Below are 23,805 nucleotides of genomic sequence, written 5' to 3'. Positions count from 1 at the left end.
GTCAATGGAAAGGCGATCCATAAGTCGTTGCCGCCATTAACATGGCTAGTCTTCCTCTCCCTTCCCAAGTACTTTTTCCTTTATTTTTCTCAATTAACTGAATTTGCAGGGAAGAGGTAGAAAATCTGGCATTGAATATTGGACGATGATCAGAAAAACGGAGAACTTTGTTGAGGTGACTGGTGAGCCAACTCTTTTAAATGTTGCGCGGGGATTCGTTTGAAAATGAGAATGAGGAAAAAGGCTGGAAAAAATAAAAAGAAAGAGAAAGAAAAGCCCCAGAAAACGTATAAAAAGAGCCTCTTGACCCGCAATTAGCAAATTGCTGCGTTAATTTAGGTTCCCTTAAAATTAAAGGGTTAAAAAGAGGAAAAATAATTGTTTTATTCACAGCCAACCTTTATTTTCTCTTTACTAGTGTTTCCCGGGAAAACAACAGCGAGAACCAAGACCCCATATAAACTATATTCGTTTATCTAAAGTGTATAGAAAGAGGAAGAAGGTATCAAAAAGAAAGATGCTGGTTTTCTATTTGATCTCGTTGCCTTTAACATTGGGGATGGTGATTCTCACTTTGAGATATTTCGCGGGCCCTTCTGTTCCCATTTACGTCTTTCTAACCGTTGGATATACTTGGTTTTGTTCTTTCTCGGTCATCATCCTTGTCCCCGCTTATATTTGGACGGTGATTTCCTTGGACTACCTAATTCTTTCTTTTTTTCTTCTCTTCTCTTTATTGATTCAGATTTCCTATTTAAGCTTTGCTTATTTATTGCCTGCAAATTATGCATGCATATTAGATTGCTTGCTTTTCTTTTCTTTTTGCTTTCTTCATCTGGCAGACAATGGTGGGCCATTCCAGCAGTGAGATATCTTTATTCTGGAGCTTGAGTTATTGGATTACATTTCTGCTAACATGGTATGAAATTCGAAAGAATCCACAATATGTCCCCCCCCCCAATTATATGTTACTTTTCCACCCCTACTTATTTCCAAGTGTTCTTGCAGCTTCTATGTGCATTTCGAAATATCTTTATACTTCTACTTTTAATTGCTTTACTTTCTTTATCTTTTGTTTATTATTTTGTTGGGGTCTAAAGTAAAGTTTTTAGAAGATTCATGATTAAAAGATGCATGTATTCTCATCGATCTGCATTAAATTATTTCTCTAAGCAGGATTGTGGTGCTTACTATTCAGGGTTATTAAGATGCTGGAGATTTCACTTTGGCAGAAAGATTGAAGACTAGCATACATGCAAACTTAGTCTTCTACCTCTGCGTTGGTTTGCTTGGACTTGTCGATTTTCTGCAGAAATTGGTTTGTTTCATATTTTTATTGACTAATTGCTCTTTCTCGCTTCTGACTGACTGTTTGTTTCTCATCATGTTTGTCTGCTCATGATTATTCCTTTAGATATTGTGGTCGTAGGTGCTAAATTAGCATTTTGAGTGCCTGTTTTAAAATGATTTATGATATCGGTATTCCCGAGGGTTCGTTTTTGTTTAATTAGATCCTTTAGCTGGCACCTGTCTTATGTTCATGCATTTATCAATTTGTATGCATCCTATACCTTATTGATATTAGGGTGTGAACTTTGACACCCTTTTCTTTTACAATGTTTTTATTAAAATACCCGCTTCTGTGGTTTTGGATGGTGACTGGTATAGCATCCTTTGTTTATTTTTTTATTTTTGTATTTTGGGGGTATAGGAGTGGAGGCATTATTGGTTTTGCAATGGCTTGCTCCAATACTTTTGGGCTTGTTACTGGTGCCTTTCTTCTTGGTTTTGGTCTTAGTGAAATCCCAAAGGGCATTTGGAAGAATGCAGATTGGACTACCCGCCAAAAGCTTCTCTCGGGCAAAGTTGCTAAAATGGCTGTTAAACTTGATGGCGCTCATCAAGAATCGTCAAATGCTATTGTAGCAAGTTCATCTATAACTACCATTTGTAAATTCAATATAAGAAAAAAGAACAAGAAGTACATTCAAAAGTCTTTTGTGGTTTATTTTATTTAGTTATTGTTGAACCAACTTTGTTTGAGCAAAATGTGTTTCCTATTCATATGTTATTGATGATTGTTTGAGGGGAAGGATATTGTTTTCACTTTATAACACTCGGTCCTCGTCACATTCCTGTTAACATCCCCATAAGGATCATTAGTATTTTGATGTTCTCTTATTTTTTTGGCCTTCCTATTTAGCACCACATTAAATTAGTCTACTGCTTCTTTTCTCTGTTCTTACAGGGTTGGATGTTATTTCAGTCTAGTTGCTTGTTTGGATTTGTGATGAGGGATATAATTTTCACATCCTTTGATATTAGTTTATTTTCTAATTCATATTGCTATAGATAACATCAAGTTATTATCTTTTTTCCTTCAGAACTAATGAAGGTGGATTTAATTAGGTAACCCAGGCGACATCAAATCAGATGACCAAGCGTGATCCTTTAAAACCGTATATGAATATTATTGACAGCATGTTAGAAAAAATGGAACCACTTCTGTCTGTGTGTCTGTTTAGTCTCAAAATGGAGCTTTTTATACTTCACTCAACCTTTTTCCTGTTTTTCAGTTAAAGGAAGATCCTTCCTTCAAAACCTCAAGGTGGGAGGTTTGGGGAGAATGATATGGACTATGACACTGATGAGAAATCAATGGTATCTCTCAGACCCCGACTTAGGATAGCTAGAGAGCAATACTGTCAGTATCAAAGGCATATGTCATAATGTTGTTAACAAATATAGTATATGCCAGAATTAATGGAGTTCTGTTGTTTGATCGTGTCTCACTTTGTTTAAATTTTCTTGCAATTTTGTGGACCTATTTTGTATTGTTGTTTGGGAAATTGACAGTTCAAATGTGTGCAATTATTGGGAGAAACATCTAATTCACAAGAACTTGTTTATTGATAGATAATTTCCACATGAGGAAGAAGAGTGCCAAACTTTATTTTTAGAAGAATCATTGTTATTTTTACCCTTTGAAACCTCTTTATGTTGTCCATACTTTGAGGAAACAGATCAAATGATGTTAGATTAATTTTAGAAGGCAAGTATTTTCTCTATCAAGCATGGTTTTGGTATCATTAAGGTTTAGAACTGTGAATACTGTTGTTGTACTCTGCTTCGAGTGTATTTTTTTCCTGTGGTAATTAAAGTTAACACAGATACTTTTGCAGTGAATATATGAGCTTTGTCTTGGAAGCTCTCGAACTGGAAGACATTGTCAAAAACTATGAGCGCTGTGAAGCAACTGGATGGTTTGTGCTTTACACTTAAAGAACACTTCAATGCATATTATGTGTTTTGTGTGTGTGTGTGTTTGCTTTTTTTTTTCCTCTGTAAAACATCAACTTTAGATTTAAATTCTGTGTTCAGTAGTTCTATCTTAAGATGCTTATTCTACGGGGACCAATTCGTCGGCTGAGCTGAACTGTGCAAAGTGGATTGTCTTAAAACCCTTCTTCCCTGCCTTTATTTCCTGTGAACTTACCTTGTATTTGCCCTTTTTTTTACATACAGAGAGGTGCATCTACAGCTTTCTTTTATGCTTTGCTGTTCATTCTTGAATGAGCAGCCATACTCTTAACTCCAAGTGTAGAATATATAGATATTAGTGATATTCATGCACTTCAGACATTTTCTGATTTGTTTATTATCATTATGCATTAGCATTTAAGTGGACATGAAGTAGCTGATGTATTCGATAAGATGTTAACAATGCTTTAAGGATATAATCTTTGATGCTAGGGAGAGGAGTTAAGATCTCATGTTGCTGATTTTTGTCAATTTGAGTAGAGAAACAGCATTAGATACCAATCATCTGTACAGGGTTGTCACATAGCCGATTTATATGACAGTGAGGATTGTCAAGGAAAGAGATCTGACATGAAACAATAAAATCAGGTTATTTTACTAAGATGGAAAAAACTTGTTGGAGCGTGTTGTCAATAAATTATATTCAACAAATGGTTCCCCTTGAATCTGATGGAGTATTAATGAGGCTCAAAATGTTCTAAGATATTGAGAGTTGTTGCATCTTACTTTCTAGTTAAAGGTGCCAATATTAGACAGAATAGTTAATTTGAATAAAGGTTCTTGTATTCTTCACATCATCCATCTAAGATTTGATGGTGGAATCTATAGTTACTAAAGTAAATCACAGTTTTCTGTCTTTATGTGCTATTCAAGTCTTGCATTATGTTTTCCTTAAAAGTTCGTAAAAGATTCATTTTAAAGTGTTGCAGGAAATTTGTTTCAAGCTTCAAGCCTGAACGATCTGGAAAACTAGGGCCTTCTCTTGATACGGTTGGTAATTATCGATTTTGGAGGCTATCTATATTTCTAATTTTTATTGCGCTCTGGGAATTTCTGGGTGCTAAATTTAACCTATCCATCTATATGCTTACATTTCTGTTTCAGTTTTTACATGATTTCTTATTAGACTGGAAATCCATAAATCATGTAGATAAATCTTCTTTAATCTTTGGTGGTTCTTTTTTCCCCTTTCCAGTTTGTAATGTGACAACAAAATGTTCTTATGCACAAGATAGTGCTGAAAAGTGAAGTCATTCATGACATAAATCGGATGCTTAATCATTTGAACTGCTGAGTAATGAAATGGAGTACTTTTTGTGAACTTGCAGTAATGGCTCTTTGTTAAGTTGCTTTATACATTTAGTTATATTTACCATCAAATCAGGTAATATTAATATTTAAACTATGTAGTTATGCCTTACAGGGTTTGTTTGGCGTTGCCTGCTAAGAAAGCAACTACAGAGACTCTTGGCCGTGATTCTGGGTTACATGTCAGCTGCAATATTCTTAGCAGAGGCTACCATACTGCCCAGTGGAGTTGGTTTCTCTCTCTTCTCCATTCTCATAAAGTCTGTGGGAGAGAACGAACTGGTTGGGCAGGTAATATATTGAGATATTAATTCTTAAGATGCTCAAATGGGTAAATTGCTTGTGGTATAAGCATCAAGCTTGTGTGAAAACACAGAATTGTACTGTAGAAATCAGGCTTGCAATTTGTTATTACTCTTTTATTCTATATATCCCATTCCCCTGTTATGGAAGGAAGAAACCAACCAGAAATCATTTTGTACGCCTTAATATCAATTTAAAACTAAGAGTTGGAAGCACTAGTGCTTTATAGCCTCAATCATTCATTTGCTTATTGCTACTAACTGAAAGTGAGAAATATGCCTTTTACTTAAATGTCTTCTTGATGTCCGATCAATCACCCCGTTATATTTAAGTTAATAAATGGTACATTTGGGTGGTGTTTTCAAATGATCATGTTGATTTGCAGATGACTTCTTTTATCCCTCTGATGTATATGTGTGTCTGCACCTATTATTCCTTGTTCAAAATTGGAATGCTAATGTTCTACGCCTTGACACCGAGACAAACAAGCTCAGTCAGCTTGCTTATGATATGCTCGTAATTCTTCCTTTTTCTTCTTTCAACGCAACTTTTACTTGTTCTCTCATGTTTAGAATTTGTAATTGAGCTCACTCCGATATATCTGTCAGGATGGTTGCACCATATGCTCCACCAATTTCTTACAGCTTTCTCAATCTTATTTATCTCCCTGGTAAAAGGAAAACGATTGTCGAGAAGGTCTGTAAATTTTCTATTTTATTGTGCTTTTTTTGTAAACATCAGGCCATTTGAAGATGATAATGTTTCAATAACATGCACCAGTTCTGCAAAATTACTTGTAGATCTTAATCTTATATTGTGTCTCTGCTACCGGGACTTGTATCGTTGCATGTGATAATGGGGCATTTCGTTGATTTTTTTATTGTGTTTTGCACACTAAAAACTTGATGTTGATAGAAAGGTGCAATTCTTGGAGTAATGTTGTATCTTTATTAATGTCTCGAAGTGTTTTCCCTTGACAATCTTTTTAAGATGCATAAATCTTGCCATGTTTTATTCTTGGAATCTATGCAGAAATAGGACATAAATTTTATAATTATAATGATACGTATTTTAGGATATTTGACTATCTTACTTATATGCAGAGAATGGGGAACAAAGATGATGCTGTCCCTTTCTTTGGTAAAGGATTCAATAAAATCTATCCCCTTATCATGGTTGTATACACACTCTTACTCGTGACAAACTTCTTCGATCGTGTTATCAAATATTTTGGAAACTGGAAGATGTTCAGATTCCAAAATGAAGCTGATGGGACAGACGGATTTGATCCATCGGGACTAATAATCTTACATAAAGGTAACTACTAAAATATTTGCCATCAGCAGCATGCACAATGACATTTCTTACTTTTCCTCTGTAAGTAAAATTAGTACATATTTTCATTTCTCTTTCCAGAACGGGCTATGTTTGAAGGAGGGTATAAAGTCTGTGAACATGTTATTCCACTGTCAAGGAATTTAAATGGCAGGCGTATCAACAAAGAACATGGTAGCAATAGAACAGTATGTATGATCTTATATTCAAATATGCTATCATGCCAATGACTTTGCTGATGCGCATTGTAGGGCATAAGGATAAGAGTGCTGCAGTTTCAAGAGCAAACAGTGCAGCTGAACTTGGAAAGATGGGTAAATTTAAACCTCTGAAAGAAGAGCTTAAACATGAAACAAGCAGGGAATCTATCACCAAAAAATCTTCAGGCATTAGATAACACCAGAAGAAAAAAGAATCTAACTCAAATTCAACCGAAAAAAAATCCACATCCATTACAGTTGATTATGACAACTCTGAAAGTGCAAGGACATCACCGTCGGGGGGATTAATGTCGAAATGGCAATCGATGAAGTCTGGTCTTTTAAATATCAAGTCGACCTTAGAAGCCAAGAACTTCATCCCCCTGAGCCAGACTCAAGGAACTAAAGTGCCTTCCCATGCTTCCCCATCTGAATTTCTCAACGAAATTTTCCAGAAATTGAAAACACCAAGTCAGGGCCTTAAAGAACTTGATGCTGGCGATGATGAATTTTGAGCATGATTCTGAAAACTCAGATCATCTTTGATAGATTCCGGGACAAAAAGCTGAAGACTTCATTTCTGGCTAAAGTGCGAAGGAGGTTCGTTTTCCGAGACGAACTGGATGCAAGCCATAATGGTAGGGTCTTCAGATCATTTGCAGCAGTATAGCAAGCAGCATTCAGTATTGTCCCAAAGCTTACAGAATTTTCATACATTTTAGAACATAGAGTGAAACACCGGATGCAAGCGCGTCCCAAGGCATATTGTTTACTTGTAATAGCAAACATTTAATGTATATACGTTTAAATTTATTTCTAATATATATTAATTTACATTTAATTTTATAATAATTATGTTTACAAGTGATGATAGTTTTTAATATACTATTGATACTAACAAATGAATTCAAGTGAAAGAAAAAAACTGTTGTTAAATAAATTTTATTTTATTTTTGATATTTATTCATTATTCATGTTGATTTAATTAATACTGAAAAATGAATTATCCATTATCAATCTTTATTTTATATATCTATGATTTATAATTTTTATTTTTCTTAATTTAATAAGTATTCTATTTTCTTATGAAAATAAGTTTTGTATTATCTCTTACCCCTCGGCACGACGTGGACTTATCTTTTATTCTCTAATGTATTTACAGCCGTTTTCCCGCCATTAGGTTTCGTCTCGCCGCAATCAGAGGGCCATGGATTTGAGAAAGCAAGAGGAGGTGCCTATGCGGCTGGTTTCGGCAGTGGAATATCTGTTACATTGCCATTCCGATCAGCTCCGTTCAATCACTCTCTCTCCTGACGCTAAACTTCACTATGCTCTTTTCCTAGAGTACTTTCTCTCTTCCTCTATCTATCTACATCTTTTTCCCCTCTAAGTTTTTTTTCCGTCTTTTTTCTCATTTTCATCCCTTTTTATCTCGCTTTTTATGTTGTAGTTATGCCGAGCTGATGGATGCTGATCCTCCTCTAGCCCGCCTCGTTTTCGCCAACCCAATTGACTATTTGAGATTCTTTGACCAAGCCGCAATTTTGGCTCATGTAATTTCATCTAACTCAAACATATGTGCTAAAGTATTAATTCTTATGCTCATCAGAATAAGTTTCCTGAATTAAGAACCAAATCGGATATGGATTTTTTGTTCATACACTTTTCCCCCGTTTTAGCCTCCCGATATTCATCAATTTTAAGTGGGTGTAAAATGCGAGTCAATTTATATAGTCTTTGGACTAAGAAGTGGAAAATATATAGATATAAAGCATCTTGATGTTGTTATGGGCAAATTTCAATCTTTCTGTATATTTTTTCACATCCAAAGTGAAACTATAATATGGATGCGTTTGATGTGATTTTTTGCAGAAAAAAGTATTGAAAGACATGGTATCACATGAGAAAGGGGTTGAAAAGAAATTCATTCATGTTCGTTTCAATGTCTGTGGCTCTCCTCTTGAATTTCCTGGTCTGCTCGTACTTGTGTTCTAGGATCCTATATGCACCTTTTGATATTTGTTTTATTGATTTGAAAGTTTGATTGATGGGTGAATCTAAATTTGGAACAGAGACATTTCCAAGAATTGGGTGTGTGAGGGTGAAACACCGAGGAATTCTTCTTACTCTCAAGGGGACAGTAATTCGATCTGGAGCAGTGAAGATGTATGAGGGGGAAAGGACATATCAGTGCAAGAAATGCAAGCACATGTAGGTTTGATTTCTAGTTCATGCTATATGCATTTATTTATTCTAGAGTACGCTACTCTTGTATTTCCTTGGGGCCTACATTGGTCAGTACATATTATAGAATGATGGTTAAAAACTGTTGGCAGCCAACCCAGTGATATTCCAAGGTGTATGCTGACTGTTAGTTCGATTGAAAATGTTTCTAGGTTTCCTCTTTATCCTGAACTTGAAACAAGAAACAAGATAACGCTTCCTTCAGTCTGCCCTTCTCAGGTTTATTGTCAGTTTCAAACTTTCTTTAGTTTGTGTTGCAAGAATGAGTTTTGTTCCTTTCGTTCTTCATTTTCTTAGTTTAAAATTTAGTGTTGTAAGTATTTTGTCTTCTGTATTTGGTGTGGTCACACATTATGTTTTGGTAAAGATCTTCTTGTTTATAACAGAGGTCCAATCCTTGTGAAGGCTCTAAATTCATCTGTGTAGAAAATACCACCGTCTGTCATGATTATCAGGAAATAAAAATTCAAGAAAGCACACAGGTGTTGGGTGTTGGTGTGATCCCTCGTTCAATTCTAGTAATTCTCCAAGATGATCTTGTTGACATTGTTAAAGCTGGAGGTACTACAGGCATAACTTCCATTTTTCTTGAAATTTTCCTGAACATTACCTTTGTTGGATTCTGTCCACATGGGAACTTCTCTTATCTTGCTATGGAATAGAAAACTTCGCTTACGGTGCCATGGAATGCTTTTTCCTATTATGTATTCACTGGGTTTTAAAAAAAAAACAAGTTAGACATGGATTACAAGTTCGATTCTATCTCCCATTGAGTCTAATAATCTTTCATGATGCTTTAAGAAGAAGGGAAAAGACAATTAGAGGGTTGGTCAGCATTGAATTGAGATAGGATCTTCTCTTGTGAATCAGTCATTGTTTACAGTCTTTTTGACTTCAGTTAGTAATATATAATAATATCACGGGGAAGCACTCAAGCCACATTTTAGGCTATGTTAGCTATAATCATTGCCTGAGTTGGACGGGATTGTTTTGGTTTCAGTTGTTCAAGGTGGCAAATGTATAATTTCTTTTCAATATAATTTTCAAAATATCATATGTAGGTAGGTGCATACGTACCTAAAAATCATTTCAGGATTCTCATATCTGTAATGATGACAGTGCTCATATCTTTTAGTTGTACTGAATTCAGAGATTGCCAGATAAGATAAAACATGGATCAGCCATTAACCTGTGCTGACTCTGGTTAAACCTACCATAAAGGAGTCTGGGAAAGTAGGTATTACTCGAGAAAAAGCTATTGGAATGGATGTCCGCTGTTTGTCCCTGTCCCTTCTATACCACAACCACAATGTTATATCTTACATTTGCTGCTTCTATATCATGAATATGCCTTACATTTCATTATAATATCTGGATGTAATGCCAAACAATCTATTTTAGATACATCCTGCTTATTTCTTTAATTTTATACTTGTTTTTGTTTTCCTTACTATCTAATTTCTCAGAGCTAATAATGACTCTTTCTCTCTAGATGACGTAATCGTTACAGGTATCTTGACTGCTAAGTGGTCTCCTGATTTAAAAGATGTACGCTGTGATCTTGATCCCATATTAATTGCCAACCATGTGAGGTAACAAGAATCACCCATGATTTTGTCCCCTTTCTCTAATGCTGCTATCATTGTTGTAAAAATAACTGGAGAGAAAAGGAAGATTATCTAAAATTCTTAAGGCTTAAACATTATATCCGTTTGAGATTATGTAGTCGTTTCCATTGTAACTTGGTCTGAGACCTAAATTGATTATCAACTAAAGGGGATGCTGACCTCTTATAATTTTGACTGCATGTAATTCAATTGAATAATATATATACATAAACTCAAATAATTAGTTAATCCTAAATGATGACAAGTTATAGACCTTTCCATGGAACGACTTCCCTATTCACTGCCCTTTTTAAGTATTTCCATGAGAGATTGAAAGATCTCCATTTTGAATATTGTTTCTGCTTGGCAACATGGCTCATCTCTTTGGAAATGAATCCTATTTTAGCACACATATTAAGCTAAAAATTGGAAACTATGTACTAGTAACCGTTGTTAGCTGAAGATAAATGATTTTATTTCTGTAAATAGGATTGTGTTTCGTAAAATCTATTAATATAAGTGCCTTGCATACAAGGCATGTCAATTGATGGTACTCAGAGTCTCAATCTTTCCCATATGATCTGTGAGTATAACAAAAGATAAAACAATCATGAGAAATGTACTTATAACGTCAGGGTAAATGTTAACCTATTTCATGTTCTCAAATCTTCCTTTCGTTTGTTTGTAACTCATCAAGAAACACATTAATTTGGGTTTATGATCTCCTTAATAACAATTATTTGTTCTAAATTATTGTTGTTTTCATGTTTCGGGGAGCTAATTTTCTTAATTTACTTCTCTCATCTTAGGAGAACTAATGAGTTGAAATTAGACATTGATATTCCTGACGATGTTTGTATGAAATTCAAGCAATTCTGGTTAGACTTTAGAGACACCCCATTGAAAGGTAAGAATAGCTGGTCATGTATTTGTCCTCTAGATATTTCATGTCTAGTAATAAAATTTTTCTTTATGATCATGTAACATTTTCTTACTATATTTTTGGAAACCTTTATGGAGCATGTTTTATTTTATTTTTTTTCATATGAATTCACATTTAGTTTAGCTATTTCCATTATTTACAATTGACTTTTATAGTGGGGAAAGACAACAAAAAAATGAGTGAGAGAGGTAGAGGCGTAGAGAGAGAGAAATTGAAAGGTCAGTCCTCTTCCGATGAGGTTTGGACTGCTTTCGTAGGTAATCTAAGCAAGAGAGTCTCAAGACGAGCGTTGAGGGAATTGTTTCTCTTCCAGGGCCTTGTAGTGAGAGTCTTCATTCCAAGTGAAACGAATAAACCAAAATACAAATCCTCCACATTCACTTTTGTGCAGTTTGGTAATGAGGCAGGTTTGAGGAAGGCAATCGAGAATATAAACGGATCGTGGATAGATGGGAGGAAAGTATCAGTAGGAGCCGCAAAATATCAGAAAAATTGATCAAGGATAGTGGGGACAAAACGATCATTGACTGATGCTTCAAGGCCAAATATAGAAGAAAGAGCAAAACTGAAGGAGAAAGCTGAGCTTCCGAGGAGTATAAGGGATGATAGATCCTATAAGGATGCTTTGTTGAAGAACAGAAGGCAGAGGAGTGATTTGGAATACAAGGAGATTAGGAATGACAGTGTAGACAGGGTGAGAGGGAAGAAGAATATTTTGGAGATGCATATCCCTTCTGAAAGTTCAAGCTGGGTGAAACGGTCACTAACGGGGATCGTCAAACATTCTTTCGAGCTGGAGTTGGTACAGAAAGCTCTGGAGGGTTATGAAGTTCATATTGCTAGTTGGGGATACGTTTGGAACTCTTGTGTCGTCACTTTCAAATCGACTGATGAGATGATGGAGGCATGGACGAACAAGAGTGAGGAGTTATGGTTCTGGTTCGACCGGTTGGCACCTTTGCTGAATGAAGATGACGTGCCAATGGCTTATTGCCTGGTCGAGTTATATGGTGTCCCACTTTTGTGCTAGCAAGATTCTTTTCTGGAAAGGTTAGCTGGGAGGTGGGGGACAGTGGAAGGCATTCAGGATTCGACAAGAAATAGGAAAGACCTCTTGATGGCGAGAATTCTGGTTAGGGTGGCGAGAGCCCGTTTGACGTCCCGGACGTGATCACTTTAGGGTCGTACGGAAGGTCCTTCAAGGTGAGTATTAAGATGGGATCAGTGTCTAATACGTCGAGTGTTTTTCTAAGCAAAACGTCGGAGAAAGATTCCAATGATAGAGACATTGAGCAAGGACTGTTGGAGGAGGAAGCTGACAGTCGAAAGACAGCTGACGAGGAAGGTTCTGATCGGTTAGTCGAGGATGAACAAGGTATTTCTTCCGGGTTGGTTGGAGTTGGTGGGGGACAACATTTTCCAATGAGAAGCAGGGATGGGAAATACATTAATAGCGGGGTGTCAGAGTTCCTCGATTTTGGGAGAAGCAATGTTGGGGAGTATGTGGGACTGGGCATCAGAAATATGGATTGTTCAAATATTAGCACTCAGGCCCAATCAGTGGGAAATAGTGAGCCTGATTCTCTTATCCTGAAGATTATCCCTGCTGGTCTAGCAGTTAAATTAAATGGTTTCGGGCTTGTGGATCAGAAACAGAATCTGGTTTTGTCCTGTAACACAGGGGACAAAGGCAACTGTGGGAAGAATCCTTGCGAGTTGGGAGCAGTGGTCGGAATAGAGGCTCCAACAGCGAATTTAGCAAAGATTGGGTCTGTTGAAGGTTTTACTGAGAATCGTTCAAGGGGTAGATCGTCATACCGTTCAACAAGTTCATTATCCATGAAGAGTGCCCGGATGGAAGGAGTAGGATGGGCAGTTATAACAGAGTATATAGAAGGTCTAGGGTGAGGAAAATCTGGCTTCGAGAGGAGCAGGGTTTAACTACTGAAACAGAGGGGGATATAGGCAAACAGAAGGAAATGGCTCTAGTTTTACGATCGGGTCAATTTGAAAACCCGGAGGCAGGGTTTACTAGAGAAGGTTGTGTGGACTTTAATTCTCAGGGACAAACAGAGTACAGAGGTCATTACAGTCTCGATGAAGGATGTTATTCGGAAGGCGATAGTTCTGGCTCTATAAAAAAGAAAATCAACAGGAGATTTAAAAGATCTTTGATAAGGGATGCCTTAGATCAGGTTATCATTTTTACAATATCCTCCTCAGCTTTTTCGATGTTGTTGGAGGAAGCTCTGGATACTTGGGAAATAAGCAAGTTGCTGGGTGTATCCTTCAAGGAAGGGAAAAAAGCCTTTCTGGAAAAAATTATGAATTTGGAGAAAGGCATTAGTTTGGCTAGATGAGGTGGCTGATATTTTGGGGGAGAGTTATGTTCCTAGATAATTATATTATAATGCCAAAGTTAGCTATAGTTTCATGGAATGTTAGGGGTTTGGGAAAAAAATGAGAAACAATGTGCTGTCCAAAAAATGGTTTCTAAGAATAATCCATCGTTTTTATTTCAGCAAGAAACCAAAGTTGAGAACTTACCAAGTTCATTCTTTAGAAGAAATGGGTTGAATAATCTTCAAGGGTGTGTTGACTCGCCAGCTGAAGGCTCCTCAGGAGGTATTTTAAGCTGTTGGAATGACAACATTTTCAAAGTGGAAGACCATCATATCAACAGAAGATACATTGCCATCTTTGGGAAATTTAGAACAAATCAATTTAGGTGGATTTATTAACGTTTATGGGCCTTCCGCGGAGGATGAGAAAGCTAGCTTTTTCGAGGAGCTGTGTTTGTTTATGAATTGTCATAGATTACCTTTATTTGTGGGAGGGAACTTAAATGTTTATTTAACAGAAGAAGAGAAGAAAGGTAGAGCTCAAAACATAAATTCTATGGAGATTTTTAGGCATTTTATTCACCAAGCCAGCCTAATTGATCTACCATTATCTGGGGGAAGGTTTACTTGGTGCAATAATCGGGAATTTCCTACTTTTGTTAGATTGGACAGGTTCTTGGTGAATGTTAATTTCTTGACAGCTTTTCATGATATCATCCAATCTTTACTTCCTAAGTCTATTTCTGATCATAATGCCATTATCCTCGAGAATGGTGGAGTAAATTGGAGTAAGAGACCTTTCAAGTTGTTTAATTATTTAATGAATGAGGATGGTTTTGAGGAGCTGGTGTTTTCGTCTATTAAAGAGTGCAAGAAAAACCAGAAAAGAGTTTGAATTTTGAGTATTCTAAGAAGCACAAAAGCTGCTATTAAAAACTGGTCTGGAAATAGAGACAAGTTTCCAGGTGCTTTGATTCTTGACTTAGAAGGAAAAATTCATAATTTAGAAAAGGATTTTTAGCAGAAGCAAGATTCAAGTGGAAGTGGAATTGCTGCAGAATTGATTTCCTTGAGAATGAATTGTGGAGGCTTTATAAAATTGAGGAGCAAATTTGGTTCCAAAATTCAAGAGCGAAATGGGTAAAAGATGGAGACCGTAATTCAAGATTTTTCCATACTTGTGCTTCCATTAGAAAGAGGATGAACTCCTTGAATGCTCTTAACGTTAAAGGTGAGATCATCAATGATCCGATTCTTATCAAGGCAAGTGTCCGAGAACACTTTTTCGAAGTTTATAATTTTCGTTCAACCTTGGAAGTGGAAGATTTTAAGCTGAATTTTTCTAGAATTTCCTTGGAGCAATGCCTTCTTTTAGAAAAGGAGTTTTCGAAGGAAGAAATTTGGGAGGCTTTAAACTCGTGTGATAGCAATAAAGCTCCAGGGCCTGATGGGTTGAATATGGTGTTCTTCAAAAGGTTTTGGTCATTCCTAAAAGAAGATATTCTGAAATTTTTTTCACAATTTTTTCTTGGGGAAAGATTGGGAGCACGAAGTTAATTATACTTTCATAACTCTCATCCTGAAAGGTTCTAACATTGGTGGTTTAGATGATTACAAACCTATCAGCTAAGTAGGAGGGATGTACAAGATTCTTTCGAAGATTCTTTCGAAGTGTCTTTCGAGGAGATTGAGAAGTTGCATAAATGATATCATCAGTTCTTCGCAATTTGCTTTCATTCCTGGTTGACAAATCCTTGATTGCTCTTTTATTGCTAATGAAGGAATTGACTATTGGAGGAAAAAATGACTGAAGGGTTGTTTGTTCAAGGTGGATTTCAGGAAAGCTTATGAAATGGTGGATTGGCCTATTATCTTTAAAGTGATGGAGAAGATGGGTTTCGGAACTAAATGGTGTAGTTGGATAAGAAAATGTGTGACAACCGCCTCAGTGTCAGTTTTGGTGAATGAGGTACCTTCTGAGGAATTTCCAATGGCAAGGGGTCTTAGACAGGGTTGCTCCCTTTCCCCATTATTGTTTAACTTGATTGGGGAACTTCTTAACTTATTGCTTCTGAAGGCGGTTTCTTCGGGTCTGTTCTGTGGTTGGAAGGCAACAACCCTTTCTTTGGCAGGGAGATTGGTCTTGTTAAAGACGGTTTTGTGCTCGCTTCCTACTTATTATATGTCCTTATTTAAGATTCCTTCTTCCGTGAATAAAAAACTCAATTCCATCGTGGCAAAATTTTTATGGGGAGGAGGAATAGAGAAGAATAAGATTCATTGGGTAAATTGGTTGACAGTGTGTAAAGCTAAAAATAATGGTGGTCTGGGTGTGTTGGACCTCAATTTTATGAATAAAACTCTCTTAGGAAAGTGGTCTTAGAGGTTCGCTAATGATAAGGAGTCCGTTTGGAAGAAGATGATTTGCAGCAAGTACAATTTGGACACTAGCTTATTAATGTTCAACAGTAAGACTCCAACTCAAGCTTCTTGACTTTGGAAATCAGTGGTGAAATAACCATTTTAAAGAAGTTTTTTTTTGGTTCCAAGTTTCGCAGCTTATTTAAAGTCCAAGTGGGCAATGGCGAGAACATCCGATTTTGACATGACATTTGGGCGTCAAATTCTCCATTCAAAGTTGTTTTCCCTAGACTGTTTGCCCTATCTATAAATCAGAATGGCAAGTTAATAGAGTTTGGTGAGTATCGATCAGCAGGTTGGTTTTGGCATGTACAGTTGAGGAGAAACTTGAGTGATTGAGAACTGGTACAGTGGTCAGATTTGTTGACTATTATCAATAAAATTAGTCTTTCCGAAGATTCGAGGTATGGTATGATATGGAGAGGAAATGGGGAGTGTGTCTACTCTGTCAACTCTTGTGTTAAGTCGTGCTCCTCTAGTTCGAATGCTGATCCTTTTTTGGAAGAACAACCTTTGGAGGGGTTTGGTGCCTCCAAGAGTGGAGTCTTTTATGTGGCAGGTTGTGCATCTCAAATTGTAAGTAAAGACATAATTACTTAAGAGAGGGGTTACGGGGATTGCGGACGTTTTATGCCCATTTTGTAAAACGGAGAAGGAATCATCCTCACATTTATTCTTCACCTTCTCTGTTGCGTGGACTCTATGGAATAGGTTCATGAAGTTTTGGAGAATCATTTCGGTTTTTCATGAAAATGCACAAAATTTTCTTTTAGCTTGGGAAGATTTGGTGTCTCATTCATTTATTTGGTCCTTTATTCCGGGCGTTGTTCTTTGGACAATTTGGAAATATAGAAATGTCATTGTGTTTGAGGGGGGAATGTTAGATCAAGTTGATTTATTTTTCATGGCAAGATTTAGGCTTGCTTCTTGGTTCTTATCTAAGTTCAAAGATGTCTCCATTTCTAAACTCTCTTATTAGTGATCCCTCCCTTGGAGATTTCTGCTCGTCTTCCAGAAATACGTTATTCAATCTGTTGCCTTGGTCTCCTCCTCCAAAGGGCTTTCTTAAACTGAATGTGGATGCAGCAGTCAGTGGTGATTGGAAGAAAAGTGGAATAGGTGGGATCTTAAGAGATGATGATGGTTCGGTGCTAGGTTCTTTCCAAGAGGCTACTGGCCCGGGTCCTCCTTCCTTGATGGAGCTCCAAGAAATGGGTTTCTATGATACGCAAGAGAATATCAGAGCACTACGAGCTACCGCTGGAAACGTCCACGCTGCGGTCGAGAGGCTTCTGGGAAATCCCGGGCAGTGATCCCTTGAAATTTCATGCTCTTTTTTTGAAAAAAGTTGACCAAGAAACTCTCAAATGTAAGATTAGTTGATATTAGGTTGGTGCCCAAAGCAAACCACAAATTATGGGGGCAAGTCGTTGCTGATTCCTTTGTTTTGGACGTGTTTAATAACCGAGTAAACACGATTATATTATACCCGACATCTTGGAACTTGTTGATGTTTAGGCTTTTATGCATGCATTTTGTGGATCAAAAAAAAATTATTGAAAGTGATAGTAAGTTGTCAGTGGAGTGGGTTAAGAATATGGATAGATGTCCAGGTGTGTATGTTACAATTGTTAAGGACATTGCTGATAGGTTAAGAGCCTTGGAGGGTGTAATTAGATGGGTAGCTAGGACAACAAATATTGAGGCTGATGGTTTAGCAAAGACTGGCATTGGCTAGTTTGGATATTTATGTTTGGATGTTTTTGTGTGGGTTGTTTATTTTTTGTTTTTCGGGTTATTCATTGTAAGGGGGTGATCTTGGCTGTATTTAAACATTATGTATTTTTCATTTTTCTGTTATTAATGAATTTTGAGGCACTCTTTTCCTCCTTCCGCTGATTAAGGAGTACCTTTTGCCACTCCATTAATCATGAAGGGGGTTTTTAACGAGGCCTCCTCTTCTTATAAAAAAAATCAATTGACTTTTTTAACTTTTTCCTGCATAAGTGAAAGTATCTTAATGCCAACCCAGGTAGAAATGCTATTCTACGAGGAATTTGCCCACAAGTTTTTGGACTCTTCACCGTGAAACTTGCAGGTGTTGTCACCCCATATTTTCTCTTGATACACATTCATGCATGTGTAGGCATATATGAAAGTTTTGGAAAACAGCATACTGAACTTTTACTTACTTGATCTCAGTCGCACTGACTCTGATTGGAGGTGTTCAACATGTTGATGCTTCTGGGACAAAAATTCGAGGAGAGTCTCACTTGCTTCTTGTCGGTGACCCAGGTTACGATATGGGGTTCTTTCTTAAATATTCACTTCTTTAGCCTTTAAATTGATCTGCGATTTCATGTTTGAACTGATAGCCTCTTTTATTGAGCCGTATTCCTTGAAAGCAACTGAATAAGGTATTTTCTTGGTACTATGTAAACTACAGTTAAATCGTATCATGGATTATAATTATTTACCTGCTGTATCATGTAATATGCTAGATTTGAATATTTTGGTTCTAGACAATTATAATTGGCTGCAAACCCCTGCATTTTTTGTTTAAATCCTCAAGACCCCTGGGTGATGAGTCCCCAAAGTCGAACCATTATTAAGAAGTTCCTGGTCAAATCCTTTTTCCAAATAGTTGAGATATGGACTTGCCCATGCGTATATGCAAGGACTGACTCATGCCTTCAAGTGCGCACAAACAACTTAAATTTCCCTACGATTTAAAAAGATTCAGAGTGTGCGTGAAATCTTTGAATTTTTTGAATACTAGGATTCATGTCATGTAAAGAGTAAAATTATTATAGTTTTTTTTACAGGTACGGGAAAATCTCAGTTCTTGAAATTTGCTGCAAAATTAAGCAACCGATCTGTCATCACAACTGGCCTGGGAAGCACTAGTGCTGGACTGACTGTTGCTGCTGTCAAGGATGGTGGTAACTTTCATGTCACCTTTATTGGAATTTGGATTCCCTTAAGAAAAGCTGTTAGTGTTGATAATAAATAATAGTACATGTGATTATGTAATTTAATTAATTTGGTGAACTTGAAGAAAATAATCATGAATTGGATTAAACAACTGCTGAGGTATAATGTATACTAGCCAAGGGTGATATTTTTAGAGCTGAGAATATGAAAAATGGTGAAAGTTTGGCTACTTATACATTGCTTTTCCCTTTTATTGCTCAAATAATTCAAGAGACAATAAAATTAAGATAAATAAATGCTTTAGATTTGCAGCAAATCACCTAAAGGTTGTGTTAAATGTTCCACAACTTGACTAGATGATTCTTGGAAAAATGTGATTCATTCTTGAGGCTTGGCATGAAATACGGGTGGAACGGACAGAAAATATTTCTGCACCTGAGCTAATTGAAACAATGGCCGAAATTCACAATTCACTTTTGTTCTTTTCAAAAGGTTCTATGTGATTATTTTATTCTGTTGTCTGGTGTAACAATTTAATGGCAATGATAAATGGCAGGAAAGGAGATGAGTGAAAGTTGTTGGAGCTAGAGACTAGGATATAAGAAAGGTTGACAGTACATTAAACCATTCAGACTGCTTAATTTTGGAGGTTAATGAAACTGGAACTTGAATATGAAAATATATTCATATGATTTTTTGTAACACAGTTTGGCTCATTTCTTCAACTTGTTTACCTCAAAATCATTCTATAATGAAAAAAATGATTACTGATATGTAAATAGTTAATTGTCTCTTTGAAGGTAACAAATCAGTTAAATTATTATTACGAACTTGTACCTCCTTACATTTTGTTTTCTGATAAAGTTTTGATTCAACCATCTCCATGGCATCCATAAGGGCAACCTTATTAGGGAAAGAGGAGCTGGTATGGTCTTACAATTGTCTTTTATATGTTTATTGAAGGGCAAGGATTTACACTCATGGCTTTGCTTGTCTTTTGAAAATTTATGTAAGTTTCATCTAGTTAGAGGGCTAATATACCTATGATATTACTAGGGGAGTGGATGTTAGAAGCTGGGGCCCTTGTTCTAGCAGATGGAGGTCTTTGTTGTATTGATGAATTTGATAGGTATGCCCTCAAAATAATAATCATGAATTTTTATTTTATCTTTTTAGCAAGGGAATTTGATTAAGAACTAACGACAATATTTAAGCCCTTCTGTTCTATGTTCAAAGGTGGTTCTAAGAACTTTGCTAGGAGCAAAACGGTTTTCTCATCTTATACATTACACAGGTCATCACAGTTGTATTGCTATCAACATATGATACCGACAAATATTTATACATGAATATATTCTTGAGGAATATGTAATAGGAGATATGCTTCTGAAGTTGCTTTCTTTGGTCTTTTAAGAACATTCTCTTTCACAAAGAAACTTTATATTTCTGAACGATAAAATAGCAAGTAATATTGATAGAAAATAAGTACTGTATACTCCAAATGGTTAAAGACTAGGATATACAAGATAAAAGACCAAGCCAGAAATAGGATCTAAACAAAGCATCAACCTAAAGCAACATACTTGGTTTCCAAACTCGAAATGAAATGATAACACATGTTAAACAGCAGCCCTGAAGAAGCGTACACAGGCATATTAACCTTTTATGATACATAGACAATGCCCACCCGCATGATTAGCTTTTTGATGGCGGTTATGATTCATGTATTTATGGAACTAATTTTTTAACTGATTTGTATTTTCTTTTTTGTTTAATAATTATTTATTGTATTTCTTCCTTTTTTGGGGGTGGGGCTGTGGGATATAGTATGAGAGAACATGATAGGGCAACTATACACGAAGCAATGGAGCAGCAGACTATAAGTGTTGCAAAGGTAGGGCATTTTTGCCACATTCATTACTATACCTTAAGTTCGAATTCATGTGGATCACTATTTTGGTTAAAAAGTCTTTTCAAAATACCTTTCACTCTGTCATAATTAATCCTAGAGTTGTTTAATTCCTTATCTTTTATTTATTTTTGGGGTAGGACAGGCTAGAGGATTTGTACAGTGGGAAAAGGATCCTCTGTTCTACTTGAAATGTAGAAAAAGTAGTGGAGATCTTTGCCACTTTATCCTAGGGTGATACATGTACTTTAGAGTTGTTTTATGGTCAATATTTATCCTTTTTCAGTTAATTTTCATTTATCTTCCTACTCAATTTATTCCAACAAATTGAATCTTCAATTAACTTTAATGTGCATTCCGAGCCTTAAGGCGAAGTCGTGGAGAAGATCCTTACCCTGTACAATACTATATCCATATCCATCTTCTAGTGCCTATGCTGTCTTTGCAACTTCACATGTTTTATTTTCTTTTACTTGTTAGAGAAGATCTGGAATAGTATATTTTGCTGCATTATATTCGTGATAATACCATAAAAATCTGATTTTAGCTTGGAAGCTATCAAGATTAATTAGTTTATGCAGCCTTTGCAATATTCTTTGAGATCTTTCATTTCTGTTTTCTATGTCTACTTAATATTTTGGTTGATTGTTAAATTCCTCTTTCTGGAGGGCCAGAAGCAAAGCTTGTTAATCAACTTTCTTGCATGGGGCCTATATCATTTTTGTCCAAATTTTGCTTCCCACATTATGGTTTCGTTTTGAATACTTTAGGAAAGTTGAGAGTTGAATTTAATGAAGTTAATGATGGATGTCATTGCCTCCTACATGGAACAGGCAGGTTGCTGACCAAGTTACACTAAATGTTGCCATGTGCTGTTGATTTTCCTTGATTGTTTAAATTTTGTTATCTGGCACCCATCTTTTGTTCTTTAATTATTTGAATGTCTATATATGCTTGCTTCTTGGTATAAACAAAACTATTAAACAAGTTTTGGCATCTTTCTTATTTTTCAGGCTGGCCTTGTTACTACTCTTAGTACCAGGACAATTGTTTTTGGTGCAACAAATCCCAAAGGACACTATGATCCTGATCAACGTATCATTTCAATTTAGAGAATTAGTTTGATTGAAATTTTGCTTTCTAAACAATTCTTTCCTCGAGACTTTTCTATCTCTAGTTTCATTCCATCTACCCTGAGTGTTTCTCGTAGTTTTATTTATATTGTATTGTTCTTAACCAAATCTAGCTCTCTCCGTCAATACGGCACTTTCTGGTCCCTTACTAAGTAGATTCGATATTGTCCTTGTCCTCTTGGATACAAAGAATCCTGAATGGGATGCAGTTGTATCATCACACATTCTGGGTGAGGTAATTTGTTCCTAAAGCTGTAAATTTTGTAGAGGCATTGGAATAGATCTCTGACCTTGGAAAAGAACAAAGGATTTGAATATTAATATCACAATTTTATTTTAACTTCAGGGAGAATACAAAAATGGCAAGCAGGATGAAGATCTAGCAAATATCTGGCCACTTTCTAACCTTCGGTGGTAAATCTTTCTTTTGTGCATGGAACTATTGGATCACTCTGTAAAACTTTTGTTTAACATCTTCTATTAGCAACCCTCTTATCATTATTGTTCTTTTCCCATTTTCGTGGGATGGGATTGGTTGGGGTTTCTAGGTAGTATATGAAGCAAATTTATGCTGGACTGCAAAGTACTCAACAATACGTGTCTCCTTGGATCATTTCAGTTTGTAGCTTTTGTAGATGTCTTGCAGGTATATTGGCTACGTAAAAAAACACTTTAAACCAATGCTTACAAAAGAGGCCGAAATGGTTATCTCAAGTTATTATCAACTCCAAAGGAGATCAGCCACACATAACGCAGGTTCCTCTTTTAGAAATCCTTTCTACTAGATCAAAATTGTCATTTATTTTGTTCACTTTGATCATACCATAATGGACAATACACAGCAAGAACAACGGTGCGCATGCTTGAAAGCTTGATACGCCTTGCTCAAGGTATGTTAGAGAATATGTTGATTCAACATCCTTATCTGCCTGACTTTTTCCATTGGGCTATCTTGTTCACAATGTTGCAGCTATATCCAGTTGACAATAATGATTTTGATGCTCTCAATGTTGCAGCACATGCAAGGCTTATGTTCAGAAATGAGGTTACCAGATTAGATGCCATAGCAGCTATTTTATGCATTGAATCATCCATGACTATCTCTGCCATTATAGACAGCATAGGGAACGCCATGCACTCTAATTTCACCGAGAACCCTGATCAGGAATGTATCCTTGCCAACTCTCTACTTTATAAATTATTCATGATGAATATCTGACATGCATCCATACATGCCAAAGTCCTTCCACTTAGCCATACATTTAACTCTGATGCTCTAATTGAAATGTTACTTAGGAACTCGGCAAATTGGAATTCTACCAAAAGATAGTAAAGCCATCACTTCGTTATTTTAATGTTTCTGCATGCATGATCACATTTATTTCGTAGGGAAGTATTTTGAATTCTTGACTTAAATGTATAGATGCCAAGCAAGAAAAAATAATTCTTGAAAAGTTAAGTTTGGTCGATGAGTCCCAGGAATCAAATGGCTTGGGAGGTTTCTGCTGATGGAAAATCTGCAAGAATATGGAAGCATCCTTGTTGCTTTTCGGATTGCAGGTACAGCCATAAGCTGTTCTTATAGAAAATTTACCATCTTACGCTTTGCTAGTACCTAAATGCTAGCCTGGAAGTAGATGTTGTGAAAGTTTAGAAGAAAAACCTTTTGAACTGAAACTTATTTCAAAACCCTAGTTCCAGCTGATGGTATATTGGGATTAGTTCTGTAAATTTTTAGAAGAATTTCGTTTGTATTTATCAATACTTCTGTAAATTCATTCATGCTGGTGTTATTCCAAAAACCA

The 23,805-nt window shown here is 36.2% G+C and overlaps 2 protein-coding genes and 1 long non-coding RNA gene across 3 annotated transcripts; all 3 read left to right on the top strand.

Moving 5' to 3' along the window:
* Positions 1-116: 116 nt before the first annotated feature.
* On the top strand, positions 117-1,920 carry LOC120120397. Its single transcript, XR_005515901.1, has 3 exons — positions 117-919; positions 1,199-1,318; positions 1,712-1,920. It is a non-coding gene; the product is annotated as an uncharacterized LOC120120397 (long non-coding RNA).
* Positions 1,921-2,580: 660 nt separating this feature from the next.
* LOC120120416 (G-protein coupled receptor-associated protein LMBRD2B-like) lies at positions 2,581-7,248 on the top strand (the record flags this gene model as incomplete). The annotated part of the gene is made up of 9 exons (XM_039140065.1): positions 2,581-2,717; positions 3,183-3,263; positions 4,251-4,315; positions 4,745-4,920; positions 5,318-5,448; positions 5,541-5,628; positions 6,036-6,249; positions 6,349-6,441; positions 6,519-7,248. Coding segments are annotated over 9 exons (1,131 nt in total), but the record flags the coding sequence as incomplete, so codon positions are not given.
* Positions 7,249-7,648: 400 nt separating this feature from the next.
* LOC120120323 (probable DNA helicase MCM9) lies at positions 7,649-23,702 on the top strand. Its single transcript, XM_039139975.1, has 20 exons — positions 7,649-7,811; positions 7,918-8,020; positions 8,340-8,439; positions 8,540-8,678; positions 8,864-8,930; positions 9,098-9,272; positions 10,204-10,303; positions 11,128-11,225; positions 18,057-18,122; positions 18,227-18,319; positions 18,850-18,966; positions 20,015-20,087; positions 20,786-20,852; positions 21,881-21,962; positions 22,114-22,235; positions 22,347-22,414; positions 22,647-22,756; positions 22,843-22,890; positions 23,017-23,169; positions 23,424-23,702. The coding sequence occupies exons 1-20, from the start codon at positions 7,675-7,677 to the stop codon at positions 23,507-23,509; spliced, it is 2,004 nt and encodes a 667-aa protein (XP_038995906.1). The 5' UTR covers positions 7,649-7,674; the 3' UTR covers positions 23,510-23,702.
* Positions 23,703-23,805: the final 103 nt, after the last annotated feature.

The sequence above is a fragment of the Hibiscus syriacus genome, unplaced genomic scaffold, assembly GCF_006381635.1.
Source record: "Hibiscus syriacus cultivar Baekdansim isolate YM2019G1 unplaced genomic scaffold, ASM638163v2 tig00110338_pilon, whole genome shotgun sequence".
Taxonomy (NCBI): domain Eukaryota; kingdom Viridiplantae; phylum Streptophyta; class Magnoliopsida; order Malvales; family Malvaceae; genus Hibiscus; species Hibiscus syriacus.
Note: the sequence above shows the minus strand (reverse complement) of the source record. Positions and strands in the feature narration are given on the sequence as shown.